At 52.6% G+C, this 12,756-nt stretch overlaps 1 protein-coding gene and 1 long non-coding RNA gene across 4 annotated transcripts; one reads left to right on the top strand and one right to left on the bottom strand.

Moving 5' to 3' along the window:
* Positions 1-1,783: 1,783 nt before the first annotated feature.
* BATF2 (basic leucine zipper ATF-like transcription factor 2) lies at positions 1,784-8,102 on the bottom strand. Of its 3 annotated transcripts, none has more exons than XM_039860154.1 (3): positions 7,920-8,102; positions 6,604-6,708; positions 1,784-3,672 (listed from the first exon to the last, which is right to left on the bottom strand). In XM_039860154.1, exons 1-3 carry the CDS (start codon positions 7,956-7,958, stop codon positions 2,890-2,892), a joined length of 927 nt encoding a protein of 308 aa, XP_039716088.1. In that variant the 5' UTR covers positions 7,959-8,102; the 3' UTR covers positions 1,784-2,889. The 3 variants fall into 3 exon arrangements, with proteins under 3 accessions (XP_039716088.1, XP_039716086.1, XP_039716089.1); XM_039860152.1 differs by having other exon boundaries at positions 1,784-3,675; positions 7,920-8,101; XM_039860155.1 differs by lacking the exons at positions 6,604-6,708; positions 7,920-8,102 and adding an exon at positions 6,414-6,597 and having other exon boundaries at positions 1,784-3,675.
* A 40-nt stretch (positions 8,103-8,142) lies between these two features.
* On the top strand, positions 8,143-11,287 carry LOC120600679 (uncharacterized). The gene is made up of 3 exons (XR_005652259.1): positions 8,143-8,254; positions 8,636-8,964; positions 9,194-11,287. It is a non-coding gene; the product is annotated as an uncharacterized LOC120600679 (long non-coding RNA).
* Positions 11,288-12,756: the final 1,469 nt, after the last annotated feature.

Below are 12,756 nucleotides of genomic sequence, written 5' to 3'. Positions count from 1 at the left end.
CTGCGGAGTCTGTAGTCGGGAGCCTTGCTGCAGCCCCAAACCCGCCAGATCCTCTCTGCTCACTGCTGGGGGCATCCCCACTGCTGGAAAAGGGAAAAAATCGTTTCCTTCTGAAAAATGCCACCAGTCCTGAGAAAGCCAACTGCTAGTGCTGATGGCGAAAGGAAAGGGAAAAAAAAGACCCAAGAAAATGCCTCTAAGATGGATAGATGTCCCCTGACCCCGCCCTCCTGGTTTCTGTGTCCTGTGTAGTCCTCTCCCTTCAAGTATGGGCTGGATCTAGTGACTTGCCTCTACCGAATAAAATGTAGTAAAAGTGACAGGATGTCATTTCTGAAATTAGGCTACAAAAAGACTGGTTTCTGTATTGCTCACATTTTCTCGCTCCCTAGCTTACTCACTCTGCAGAAAGCCAACTGCCGTGTCCAGCTCCCCTGTGGAGAGGCCCACGTGACAAGGAACGAGCATCTCCAGCCTACAAGAACCTGAGGTCCTCAGTCCAACAGCCCTCAAGGAACAAAATCCTGCCAAAAACCTAGTGAGAAAGCTTGGAAGCGGACCTTCTGAGGCCAGCAGGTGGTCCTAGGAGTGAGCTCGGAAGCAGGTCCCCCCAGCTGAGCCCTCGGGTGCTGCAGCCCTGGCCAACACTTTGATTGGAGCTGAGAGATACCCTGAGCCTGAGACACCCAGCTGAGCCATGCCTAGATTCCTGCCCCATAGAAACAGGGGCAGGATAAATGTTTGTTGTTTAAGCCACTATGTTTTGGACTCATTTGTTATGTAGCAATGGAAACACTCAGATATAGATTGCTGGGATCTATTCGACCATGCGGAAGGCTCATGCTATAGTGGTGGCTATATTTACAAATTGGGGCTTCACAGATATTAGCATATGTCCCTTCTCAAGAATCTACGTCTCGTCCCATTTCTTTGGCTCTGTTTATACTTTTAAACAAGCAGAATATCAAACTATAGTGGACAGTTGTACATTCTAGTTTTTCTGTTTGATACGTTACAAGCAGTTTCTCACCTTATTAAATATTCTTCAAAGCATTCATCAGTAGTTGTCACATGAGTGTCACTGTGTTAATTTAGTCACTCCCCCTCTGGTTTGCTTTGAACTTAAGGTGGAGTTTTACCTTCTTGAGTGATGGCCCATCAGGGCGAGTAGGATGCAGGAGGCAGGATGGCCTGTGGCTAAGTGCTCCTGCTGTGCTATCAAGTCTACACCATTTTCTAGCTTGGGCTTGTTACTTAACACCCTGGGCCTCAGTTTCCTCTTCTGAATAGTGAGGATAATAACCATACCCACTTTACGGTGTTTAGAGGTCATTGAGTTAACTCAAGTAAAACACAGCACAGAGCTTGATGAATTTCAAGATATACAGACCATGCTATCTCATCCCGCTGTTGGGTCAGGTCTATGGTGCCTTAAATCAACTCTTAGTGCAGATTCCAACCGCCATCTAAGTGACATCTGAGCTTCCCTCCCCAAAGTCCGCTCTCCCTGAAGCTGCTGGTGACCCCAGCTGTACTGCCACCACAATCCTGTGACCAGCACACCTACTCGTGCTGTGTCCCCCTAGGCAGGTCCATGTCCTCTCTGGGCCTCTGTTTCCTTATCTGCAGTATGGGACGGGGGCGGACGGGGACGGTTAGATTAGAAGGCTCATGAGGGAGAGCCCGCCTCAAAGATTCTAGACTCTTCTGTCTTCTTTCAAAGGCCCTTTGGTTTCAACAGTACAGGGTACAAACAGCTTTAAACAACTAGCCGAAGCAAAAAGAATCGGAAAACACTTTAATTTATTTACCACAGCATGTGCGTGGAGACTTGCACTCGGCTCTTAGAGTACATCCAATACTGGCTCAGTGTCTGCTTACACGTGTGTGAAAAATCTAGGCATCTTTTCATCTTGGACCCTTTACAGTGCTTGTCCTGGGTCTGAATGACAGCCCCACACTTGGAGCAGACACTGTGGCTGAGCTCCTGCCTGGTCTCGGGCTCCTGCTCTTCCAGGCGCCATCAGACCAAAAAGTAAGGAGGGTCGCTGATCAGAGGGCCCAAGGGCAATCGGGACAGGAATAGGGGTACTGCATAGGGATTGGGGTGGCACTGGAGAAGACACTGCTGCCAGGTTCAGGTTTAGCTCTTGCTTTACCGTAACCTTGCACCTGGCTTTTCCCTCTTTCTTTCCTCTGGTCTTTCTGTGCACTAATGTGAATGGCCCTCAAGTCCCCCATGGCCGTAGGGGGAGGCAGGGTGCTATTTGGGAATAGCCCGGAGAGCTGACCCTGCAGAATCTCCCCAGGTCTTCATATGGCTATAGGCACCTCACCTATAGAAATCCCAGGGGAGACTGTTCCAGGCTTCTCCCCAGTTCCCACCCACAGGTTCAGTTCCTGGAACTGAAAACACTGCTAGGGAAAGAGTCGACTCGACTCCGGGGCTCCGGCTCAGCCTCTCCCTATCCAAGCTTGGACTCTGGACCTTCCTTAGTCAGGGTGAGGTTTCAGGAACTGCAGAGCTCTGTGGCTCTGGGAATCACAAAGCTGACGGGAGAATCTCTCCCCACGCCCAGCACTTACACCCCTCACATCAGCATTCAGTTTCTAGGACTTCAGCCCCTGAGATGCCGGGGCCAGGATCCTATCAAGAGAAGGAGGAGCAGATGGTGGCGTTTCTGGTTCCAAGAAAGGCTGTGTGACCTTGGACAAGCCCCTTGGCTTCTCTGAGCCTCTGTCTCTTTTTTCTGAAAAAGTGGAGTGATAATATGGTTTTTGCGGGATGATCATAAAGTTGAAATAAGACAATGGTGGTGACAGAGCCTGGTAGAGTGGTAGGCATACAGCGATGGCTTCTTTTCCCTGATGAAATACTGGGCCAGCTGGTCAGCCAAGAAGGGCAGCCTCTTGTGGCAATAGAGGAGATGCTTGTGTGATGAGGCTGCTTCCTGGGCCCAAGGAAGGGGCCAGCCCAGCTCCGGTGGGCTGGGTTAGAAGTCGAACAGAGAGCAGTGGGGAGGCCAGCGGTGGGTGGGAGCTGAGATCCACACCCAGCCCTTGCAGATCTGCCACTGAGAAAGCAGGTTTGTGCTCCCTGTCCTGCAGATCAGTCAGCTCCAGAGCAGCCGACAGACTGTGGGGTGAGGACGCCAGCTTCTCCCTGGTGGGGTGCTCCGACCCAAGGGGCTGTGGAGGGGAAGGTTGGGCTGAGGGGTTAGGGAGAAGGGCATTGAGCTTGGAGGACGGTCTCAGCCTCAGCAGTCTGGAGCCAGAGGGCAAGGCAGATTGGACAAGGCTGGGGGACAGTTGGGCAGGAAGTACAGTGGCTGCAGTAGGGCCAAGGGACAATGAGCACAGAGGGGACAGGAGAAGGCCAGTAGAGTCATGAGGCTGTGGATCTGAAGAGAGCTGCTGAGCTGAGGGCATGGAGACTGGGGTCTTAGACAGGCCTAGTTGTTCCTGGCAGCCATGTTGTCCGTGGGGCAAGGGTTCCAGGGGCTGCCCGGCCTGGCCCCAGCAGCCAGAGGGCAAAGGAGCCAAGCAGGAGGCATAGTCCATCAGGCAGAGGCGCTCATGCATGTGCAGAGTCTGACTCCACCAAGCCAGCTCAGCCCGCAGATCCTCGATCTCCTTCCGCAAGGCATGGTTGTGTTTCTCCAGCAACTCGTGCTGCTGGAGGAAGAAGCAGATGGGCAGGGAGGGGGGTGTCAGCCAGCACCAGAAGCTCAGCATGAGCCCTGTTCCCTCCCAACCCCACCCCACCCCTCAGGGTCCTCAATTTAGGGGAAAGATACCACCGCCGTGCGAATGTCCAAGCTGGGGGCCCTCGGCTACTTTCTTGCCAGCCACCTATGACCACTACCAAGTCTCCCCCATTCTCCTTCCTATTGGAGCTCAGATGCTCCTGCTCTCTACCCTCAATTCTCTGAGCTGGTGGTCGCTAGCGGCCTGCGATCTCCACCCACCTGGGAGCTCCACCAGCCTCCCAACGGGGTGCTCCCACCCCAAAGCACCCTGTTCTCTTGGAGGAACCTTTGGGAAACTGTGTCATTAACGGAACATTAAAGCCTTTTAAAGGCTCCCACACTCCCTGCGCGAGGTGACCCTAGTTCACACCTGCAGCGTTCTCTCTCCGACCTGTCCTGCTCCACCCACTTCCTGTCCCTCACATGGTCTCTTGAAACATTTCCTGTCTCTTCTGCCTGGACACTCTTCCAGCAACTCCCTCCCCTGGGCTAGTCTCGACATGGACTTCTCATGGCAACTTAGATGTCTTATTATCCTGGACACCTCTACGCTGCTTAGTGCCCTGCCAGACCTCCCCAGCACCCAGCACGTGCCCACTGAGGCACTGTCAGAGGAGCCCAGGTCCTGTTCTGCAGGTTGGCAACACAGGTATGCTCTTTTCAGTGTCCCTGGGTCAACATGTGTTAGATTGTCCTGCTGAACGCTGGGTTCTGGGAACTCACAGGGACAAAAATCAATGTGCAGTTCTAAACAACCGTTTATGATGACCACAGTAGTGGAAAATGCAGAAAGAACTCGATTTCCACAGTTCATGGGGCTGAATGACTTCCTTTGGTTCCCTCCTCCACCCCGCCCCTTGTGGACACTCTTTCAAAGAAGAAGCTGCAAGGGCGTTTCACATTAAAATGTTGGTTAGGCCATGGACTCGAAGTTCTAACAGACCTCAAAGCCACCAGCAACCCCAACCCAGGCTTGTGGAATGACATTTAAAACGTGTCATTAGGTCACCCTTCTCTTAAATTTTTCAAAGGCTTCAGTTCACCTCCAGAAATCGAGTCACTTGCTCACTCACTCATTCATTTGCCACCTTCAGGCTGTTTAAGCGCTGCCCACTCAGAGAGGGCCAACCTAGTTAGGTTTCCGCCAGCCCACTGGCCCCGCTCCTTTCCCTCTCCCCTGCTTTATTTTTCCCCATAGCACTAACACCATCTGACACCCCAAACACTTCACGGGTCATTTATTTGTCTGCCCAGCTACCCCATGAAAATATGAACCCCGGGGAGGGTGGCCTGGGCTTTTGTCTGCTGTGTTCACGACTGTATCTCCAAGAGTTAGAACTGTGCCTGTCCCACAGGAGACACCCAGCAGACATTTCTGAAAGAAATGAATAAACGCATGCGTGAAGCCACCCTGGCGCCAGTTCTCGCTCTCACAGTCCACAGGGTGCTGCTCTCTCACGACCGTGCCAACACCATTTCGTTTGCCTGCAATGCCTTTTCTTCATCCCTTTGGAAAACTCCTATTCATCCTTCAAGACCAGCTCAGACTTCACCTCTGGATCCCCTTGATGCCACTACCTGTTGTTGTCCCACTATTTTCCTAGGACATGTCGTGCTGACTCTATCATTCGCTCCACGGGGAATTACTGAGTCCCTTCTGTTTGTCAGGCACTATTGCCAGTGATGGAGAAACAGTGGGGACAGAATAGTTCCCTGCCCTCGTGTTGCTTACAGCCTGGCGAGGGGGACAAGCGATGAACAACATCTAAATATGTAGCAGGAGGTGAGTGCTAACAAGAAAGATGAAGCAGAGTAACGGGGAGAGAGGTCTCTTTAGATCAGAGGGTTTCGAAAGGCCCTTCTGAGGAGGTGACATTTAAACCAAACAGCCAGCAAGAAGTGAGGATCTGACTGGACTGCTGTCTCAAGGCAGAGGGGACAGCAAGGACAGAGCCCCTGAGGCCGGATGTGCCTGGCCAGAGAAGGACCAGGGAGAACGGGGTATGGGAAGTTAGGAGAAAAGGGTGGATAGGTGGGGGTGGGTGCTGCGGAGAGCGCAGAGCCTTCCGGCACGCAGGCCCACGGGGCTGGGAGTCAATCATCACCAGGATTACCATGTTTGCACTCTAGCTCTTAACTCCTCCCCCTGGGACTGAACTGATAGTGTCCTTTCTCTCTGCACAGTGGAAGGGAAGCTCCAAGGGTCAGGTTACCATTCAAGGTCAAGAGGCGAGTGCCCATGTAGCCCTCCCCTACCCCACTGGCCTCCTTCGACTTCTTTAGTCTCCACATGGGTCCTGCCAGTGGGCAGGCATTATTGTCCCATTTTTCAGGTGGGGACCGTGAAGCTCAGCAAAAGAAGTGACTCGCAGCTAATGAGTGCCACAGCTGGGACTCTAAAGCCAGCTCATCTTAACCCTGATCCAGAGTTTTTCAGTGTGGTCTTGGCCACCTACATCAGAACCCCGACAGGCAGGGTGGTTGGTCACAGTGCAGATCCCCGGGCCCCTGAGCGGGGACCTGGGGCAGGGGGAGGGGCAGAGGTCTGCATTTTCACAAGCACCTCAGCCGATTGCTGCGCCCGGGTCCTCCCAATTGACCTCCACTTCCTCTCTCCCTGGACGGGGAGCACCTAGAGAGCAGGGCAGGCTGTGGACGACGCACCTTTTGTCACTGGAACCCAGCGTGTATCTGGCACAGTCTGCACTCAACACCCAGGAATTTCCAAGTCTTAGCTCCCAAACTCAGCCACCAGGGAATACACGGCAGTGTGGGGGGAATCTCTCATAGGCAGATGGGAAAGAAGCCACTGGGCCAGTAAGTGCGGGCAGAGGCAGAAGGGCAGCGCTCCCACCTGGTGCAGGGCGTCTGCCTTGTCAGTGTGCTTCCGCCGGCTGCGCTGGGCGGAGGCCCGATTCTTCTCTTTCTTCTTCAGCTGCCTCTCATGCACCTTGGTGTCCTGCAGGACGAAAGCAGGGGGCTCAGGTCCTAGCGGGGGCTTGGGCCATGTGTCCTGGCCGTCTGCAAAGGCACGCCCTTCCCGAGTCAAGTCCCCGAAGGGCAAGTCATTCACTTCTCTGAACTCAGCACCTCACTCATTCGATGAAAGCATCACAGCACCTTCATCACAGGCCACAGAGCGGGCAGCCCAGGGCCAGCCCAGAGCCAGGAGTCAATAAGGGTCGGCTGCTGTCATTCCCATTGCGATTATTTCCATAGACAAGGTGTTGATTTCCCTAGCCATGAGCTCCATCTGTGAGGGCGGGGCCCGGATCCGACTTGGCTCCATGAGCCCATGCTTAATTCAGGCCCCAAGCTGATATTCGACTATGCAACAAATATTTATTGAGCACCTACTGTATGCCAGGCACTGAGCTAGGGGGACACAGCAGTGAACGAAAGAGGCAAAAATCCTTGCCTTCAAGTGGCTCACATCGTCGTGAGGCCGTAACCGAGAACAAATGCATGAAATCGGAGAGTGGACTCCAAGGTTGACGGCTGTGACCCTCCCTGTCCCCTGGGCCCCAGATTAGGGGACCATGATACTTAGACGGAATATTTAACCCAAACACCCAGAGCTCTGCAAGGTCAGGCAAGAGGGAATGTGGGCGGCCCCGCAGCCCAGCCTCCCCTCCCACAGATCTCTGGGAGGGGTGTTCTGAGTGTCTGGACCTCAGGTGTTCTGAGTGTCTGGACCTCAGGTGAGATCCTGGCCTCAGGTGAGAACACTATGCTCCTAAGTCCCCGGCGATAGCAGGCCCATTCCAGGTGCAGCAGGACCAAGGGACTGGAGCTTGGGGGAAATACCCCCAATGAGAGAAGGGGGTGGCCTCTGGTACCTGGGTCCTGGGAGAGGGGCAGAGCCTGCAAGGGGAAAGTGCTGGAGAATTTGGGGAGGGGAGAACAGGTGGGTTAGGAGAGGCCAAGTTCTAACCTGGAGGCTGGATCTGCAATGCGAGAGCTGGAAAGCCCTCATTCCAGTCCCTGAGAAAAATGAAGCCCAGGGCTGGGGGTGTGAGGGAGGGTGGGAGAGTAGAAACCATGGCCACACAGCCCATGTGTACAGAGCTGGGACGAGATGATCTGACCACATTCTCTCCCCGCCTGGGCACTGGGGACCCTCAGGCATATTTCCCTTCTCCTCCCATGTCCCCAGCTCCCTGTACTCACCGTCCCAGCCAGCAGCCCTTCACCCCCACTGAGGTGCATGGCTTGAGCAGTGGGGCAGAGGCTCGCACGTGGTTCAGGGTGTCCCTCGGCTGCTGTGACCTCCCAGTGCCCTCTGGAGACCCAAGGAAGTGGTGGCTCTTTAAATCCCCAGTGACCACCCCGCCCCCAGCAAGCCAAGTTTCAGTTTCTTCTAAAGCCACTGGCTGCTCAGAATCCCTGGCTTGGGTTGGCTCACGTGGCTGGAATTTCCTAACATGAGCTGGCCTTCCGGTTGGGCCCCTTCTCTGGAAGGAAGAGGGGAGACTGTGGCTGGAGGAGGGAAGACTAAAGGCCAGGTGTGGGGAGGGTGTTCCGGGGGCAGGAGGGCAGGTTGCCAGGGACAGAACCAAGAGAAAGTAGTGGGGGACCTAGGGCTCATAGGGGACATGGGAGAGACTCTGGGCTCTGGAATTGGAGGAGCCCATGTTCCCAGCTCACCTCTGACACTTTGGAGCTGTGCAGCTTTGAGAAGTTGATTGACCCTCTCTGAGCCTCAGTTGCCTCATCTGTAAAGGGTGTTGGGGGAAGGATACAAATATCCATTCACAGGCTTGATGTGGGAACCAAGCAATGACATAACCACCTCAAACCCTCTGAGACCAATGTTGAGGCAAATATAAGCAACGGGTCTTATACAGGAGAACAGATAAGTAAATTACTGTGATTTTATTCAACAGACCATGTAGCAATAGAATGATGTCTAGCAGCCAGAAGCACGGCTTCCAAGCTATGTGACTCGGGTACATAATTTCAGCTTTGTGTGTCACTGTTTCCAAATCTGCAAAGTGGGGATAACAATAATTCCATCAGGAAGATTAAATGAGTTAAGGCAGATATGGTCCCCAAAACCATGCCTGGTGCAGAGTGAAGGCTCGACAGATATTCACAATTATGGTATGACGGAAGATTCAAAGCTGCACTTATCCTCATGCCTATAAATCCATAATATCCAATTGTATGAAAGTATGAAGTGGCAACAAGATCTGAACAACATAATGTCTGCAAGGTAAAATGTGAATGCATAAAGATGTCCTAAAAGTATAAAAATATGCATAAGAATGAAAAACACATGCAGAGAGATGCGCTGAGGGGGACACACAAGAACTTCAGTTGTATGTGTGGTGTTTTGTTGCTTAAACTGTGGGAACACCGTTCTATGTGATAATAGTATTATCTATACTTTAGGGTATAGATAATGATACTTGAAATATTCCATTATAAAACTTCTATTAAAGACCTAGCGACTCGGAAGCCCCAGGCAAACCTGCATGGCTGCTGCATCTCTGAGAGAGACCGTGCTTGGAAGGGACATCTGTTTGGGGGATGGAGGAGCCACTGACCCCTGTCCAAGAACTGCACATACAACGCATTCCTGTGGTCTGGTGACCGGAGCATCTGGGCTGGTGCCTGAGTCCTGAGGGCTCAAGATTGATGGTGTGGGATCAAAAGAATGGCAAATACTGTGAGTTCAATCTTCTGGTGATGGCATCCTGGGGTACTGTGCTGAAGAGTTCGCAGCTGCCTCTGAGCTTATTAGAAAAGAACACTGTAATTGATTAGCAATGTCTGCCAACCTATGATTGATTACTGATGTCTGTCATGAGCAGGGCATATAGAGTAACAGTCTTATTATGTTCAGCATAGGATTGGGCATGAAACCAGTCTGGGCTTTAGTCAGAAGACTTGACTCTGGCATTTGGCACTCTGCTTACCAGGTGTATCGCCTGGAGCCTCAGTGCTCACATATGTATGCTGGGCCTGGCAGAAATCATACCTATTCACAAAGTTGTTTTGCAGATGGGAAAAAAAAGATGAGAAGAAAGCTGTTTGCATATTGTAAAGTACTATTCAGCTAGAACCCATCCCTGTTCCTGGGATCTGTGGGAATGCAGAATTAATGCAGGCTCATAATTTTAAATGCCTGGGTAGGGGGGATTGGACATGAGTGACAGCTGGGCCTGGCCCTCTTTGCTTGTGAGGGGCTGAAGTGGGGGCACTCCGTGCAGTGAGGCTGCCCCGATTTCTCGGAATTATTTTTGTTTCCCAGAAACCAGGAGGGCTGGGCATCCTGCCTGAGGCAGGCACCCAAGGGGCTCATTAAGCCAGTCCATGAACTCCACGGGGAAGGATCCAGGGAGTCATATGCATGATGTAATCAAGAAAAACCACCTGGGGGTGGGTGGCTAGGGCCTGAGTGTCCCCACTCCAGGCCCCAGGCCCACACCTAGACTCTAGTCTTCCCCTCCCCAGACCCCAGCTTCAGGTGGGAAATAGTCAGCAGGTGTGCCTGTGGCCGCTCCCAGGAGGCCACAACCCCAGAGGAGGGCCGAAGAAGGCAGCATTTATGGCTTGATATTCATGAGGCGTGGCGGGAAGGGACGGACACGGAGTGGCTAATGTTTAATCGTGAATGGCTGTGCAAGCTTTCTCCAAAGAGGTGGCCTCCCTCCCAGGCTGACAGAACAGGCTTCGAGGCCACCCAGTCCAACCTCTCACGTAGAAGGTAAAGAAACTAATGCCTGAGAGGCAAGGTCACCTGGCAGGAGCGGGCAGAGCCGGAGGGAGGACATGTCTCTCTTCCCCAAGCCTTCGGTCCTCCCCCACACCTAGTGTGGAAGGGCCTGGTTCAAAGCCTGCAGTCCCAGTGGGCAATGGACAGGGGCCTCCCAAAACCAGAGCTACAGAGTGAACTCCTGGCAGTGGGATCGCTACGTGTCTTACTCTCTAAAGTACCCCTGGTGCTTCAAACACCGCCTGCACATAATAAGCACTCAATTAATGAATACACGAATGAAAGTCCAGCAGGCAGCTTGCCATCGAGAACCCCAAAAGCTTCCTGGATGAGTAAAGAAACTTCTGCCTTACTCATTCCCATAGGACCTGCCCTGAGTTCCTGGGGGACTCTTCCTAACCAACCTCCTTGTTTTACCATTGAGGAAACTGAGGCATGGGGAGGGGCCAGTCCCATGGCTGGTTTGGGAGAAGCTAGGATGCATCGATGCCGTCCAATTCCTTCTCACACCTCCTGGGGCTGGCGAGGTGCTGGGGTTCTCCAGCTGCCCAGGGATGAGGACCTTCTTTCTAGGTCCCAACCCCCTCCCCGCCCCCCGCCATGAACACTCCTCATCTGAGGCCTGGTGTCCTCAGGGCACCTTGAAGGGGCTTCAGATGACAGATAGCAGCGAAAGAGGCCAGGTGGCTGCTGATGGGGCTGAGGCTATAGACTTCTCACTTGCAACTGTGAATGGGCCTGCGTGGGAACTAAGCCTCAGCTGGGATGAGTGAATTTATCACCCAGAGGGCTGTGGGATGCATGCAGGGCAGGGCAGGGCAGGAGGGTAACAGCAACAGGGGGTGCTTCCTGTTGGGGAGATCAAAGAGGGCTTTCCAGAGAAAGAATGTGTGGGCTCCATCCAGGGCCTGTAACTTGATCTTGGGCAAGTCACTTAACTAACGTCTTTATGCCTCATCTGATAATAAGGATTTGATGAAGTAATGTATGTTAAAGGGCTCAGAAAAGTGCCTGGCACACAGTAAGTCACAGGAGCATCTGTTAAACTTTTAACAAAGGCACTCAATTAATACCTGATACATTTTTTCTTCCTTTAACAATAGGCTTATACTTTATTTCATTATTATTATTACTTTTAAGGAAAAAAATGGTGTGAAAGAACAGGGATGAGGTTTTCTTTCCAATGAAGCACTTTTGTAGTGAAAAAAAGTTAATGATTGTGTCATGTGTAAGAAGCAGCACTTAATGTTTGATGTAAATTGCTCAAGCTTACAAAGGAATCTCAATAAGAGATGGGAAATTAGGGTTCTCTGGATTCTTAGTTTTATAAATGATCTAACTCAGGTTTGATTTACTGATAAGTCTAGAGTGTACCAGCTTCAGGCACAGCTGGACCATGATGTCCCAGCAACGTCATCGGGAGTCATGTCTCACCCCATCTGCTCTGCTCTGGGCTGGTTACATCCTCCGGTAGGGACCACTCATGGTAGTAAGATGGCCACCAGAAATTCCAGCTTGACTGCCCCAGCATGGGGCGCATCCTTCTACCCCTCATCACTTTTCAAATAGTTCCAACAAAGGTCCTGGGCCTGGCTCTCCTCGGCCTGACTTGAGTCGTGTGGCTAATTCCTGACATGGGTCACTGTCTAGGAGGTAAAGGCGAGATAAGTAAGGCTGAGTCCCAGCCCATGCCGGAGCCCAGGGGATAGGGTCAGCCCCGTCTTAACCATATGGACTAGGAGTGAGGAAGGGGCAACTCCCAAAGGGTATCAGGGTACTACTGGCAGGAGATGGGGAAACATACTCTGGCCGATGCCACCACCTAGACTCAGATTTCGGCTACGAGGAAGTTGCTGCTCAGAGGTACATCCTTTGGCCAAATCACATCGCCAGGTGGGACGAACTCGATGCCTCACGCGTCTCTGACACCAAGCCCAGCACTTTCCCTTTCCATTGCTTCGCAAGGACCCTTTGGCGGGAAGCAAAGGGCTTACTAAGGGGAGGATTCCCAGGACTCCCCAGGAAACAGGAAGGAAAGGACTGACTCACTTCAGCCCAGCACCTTGTGAGTGCTCATTAAAGCCGGAATCCGCAAATAGCCGGGCCTCCCAGGAACTGGGTGACTTCACTGGGTCTCTATGACACCATCGCCACCCAGTCTTCAGCGTGAGCTGACACACGTTCCCACCCCCAGTCCTGCCGGGCCCTCTACCTCCTCCAAAGCTTTGTGCTTTCGAGTCTCTGCTATTCCTTTAACACACACATCTTTCCAGGAAGCTGACTCGA

This window comes from Pteropus medius, unplaced genomic scaffold (assembly GCF_902729225.1).
Source record: "Pteropus medius unplaced genomic scaffold, Ma_sr-lr_union100, whole genome shotgun sequence".
Taxonomy (NCBI): Eukaryota; Metazoa; Chordata; class Mammalia; order Chiroptera; family Pteropodidae; genus Pteropus; species Pteropus medius.
The sequence above is the reverse complement of the archived record's forward strand: the minus strand, read 5'-3'. Positions and strand labels throughout refer to the sequence as shown.

Bases quoted from the DNA above. Each gene is read 5' to 3' on its own strand.
- BATF2 (XM_039860152.1), bottom strand. From the start codon at position 7,958: ATGCACCTCAGTGGGGGTGAAGGGCTGCTGGCTGGGACG. The intron at 6,709-7,919 runs GTGAGTACAGGG...TTCGTCCTGCAG, and splicing joins AAGGGCTGCTGGCTGGGACG to GACACCAAGGTGCATGAGAG. The intron at 3,676-6,603 runs GTGGGAGCGCTG...TTCTTCCTCCAG, and splicing joins AGGCAGACGCCCTGCACCAG to CAGCACGAGTTGCTGGAGAA.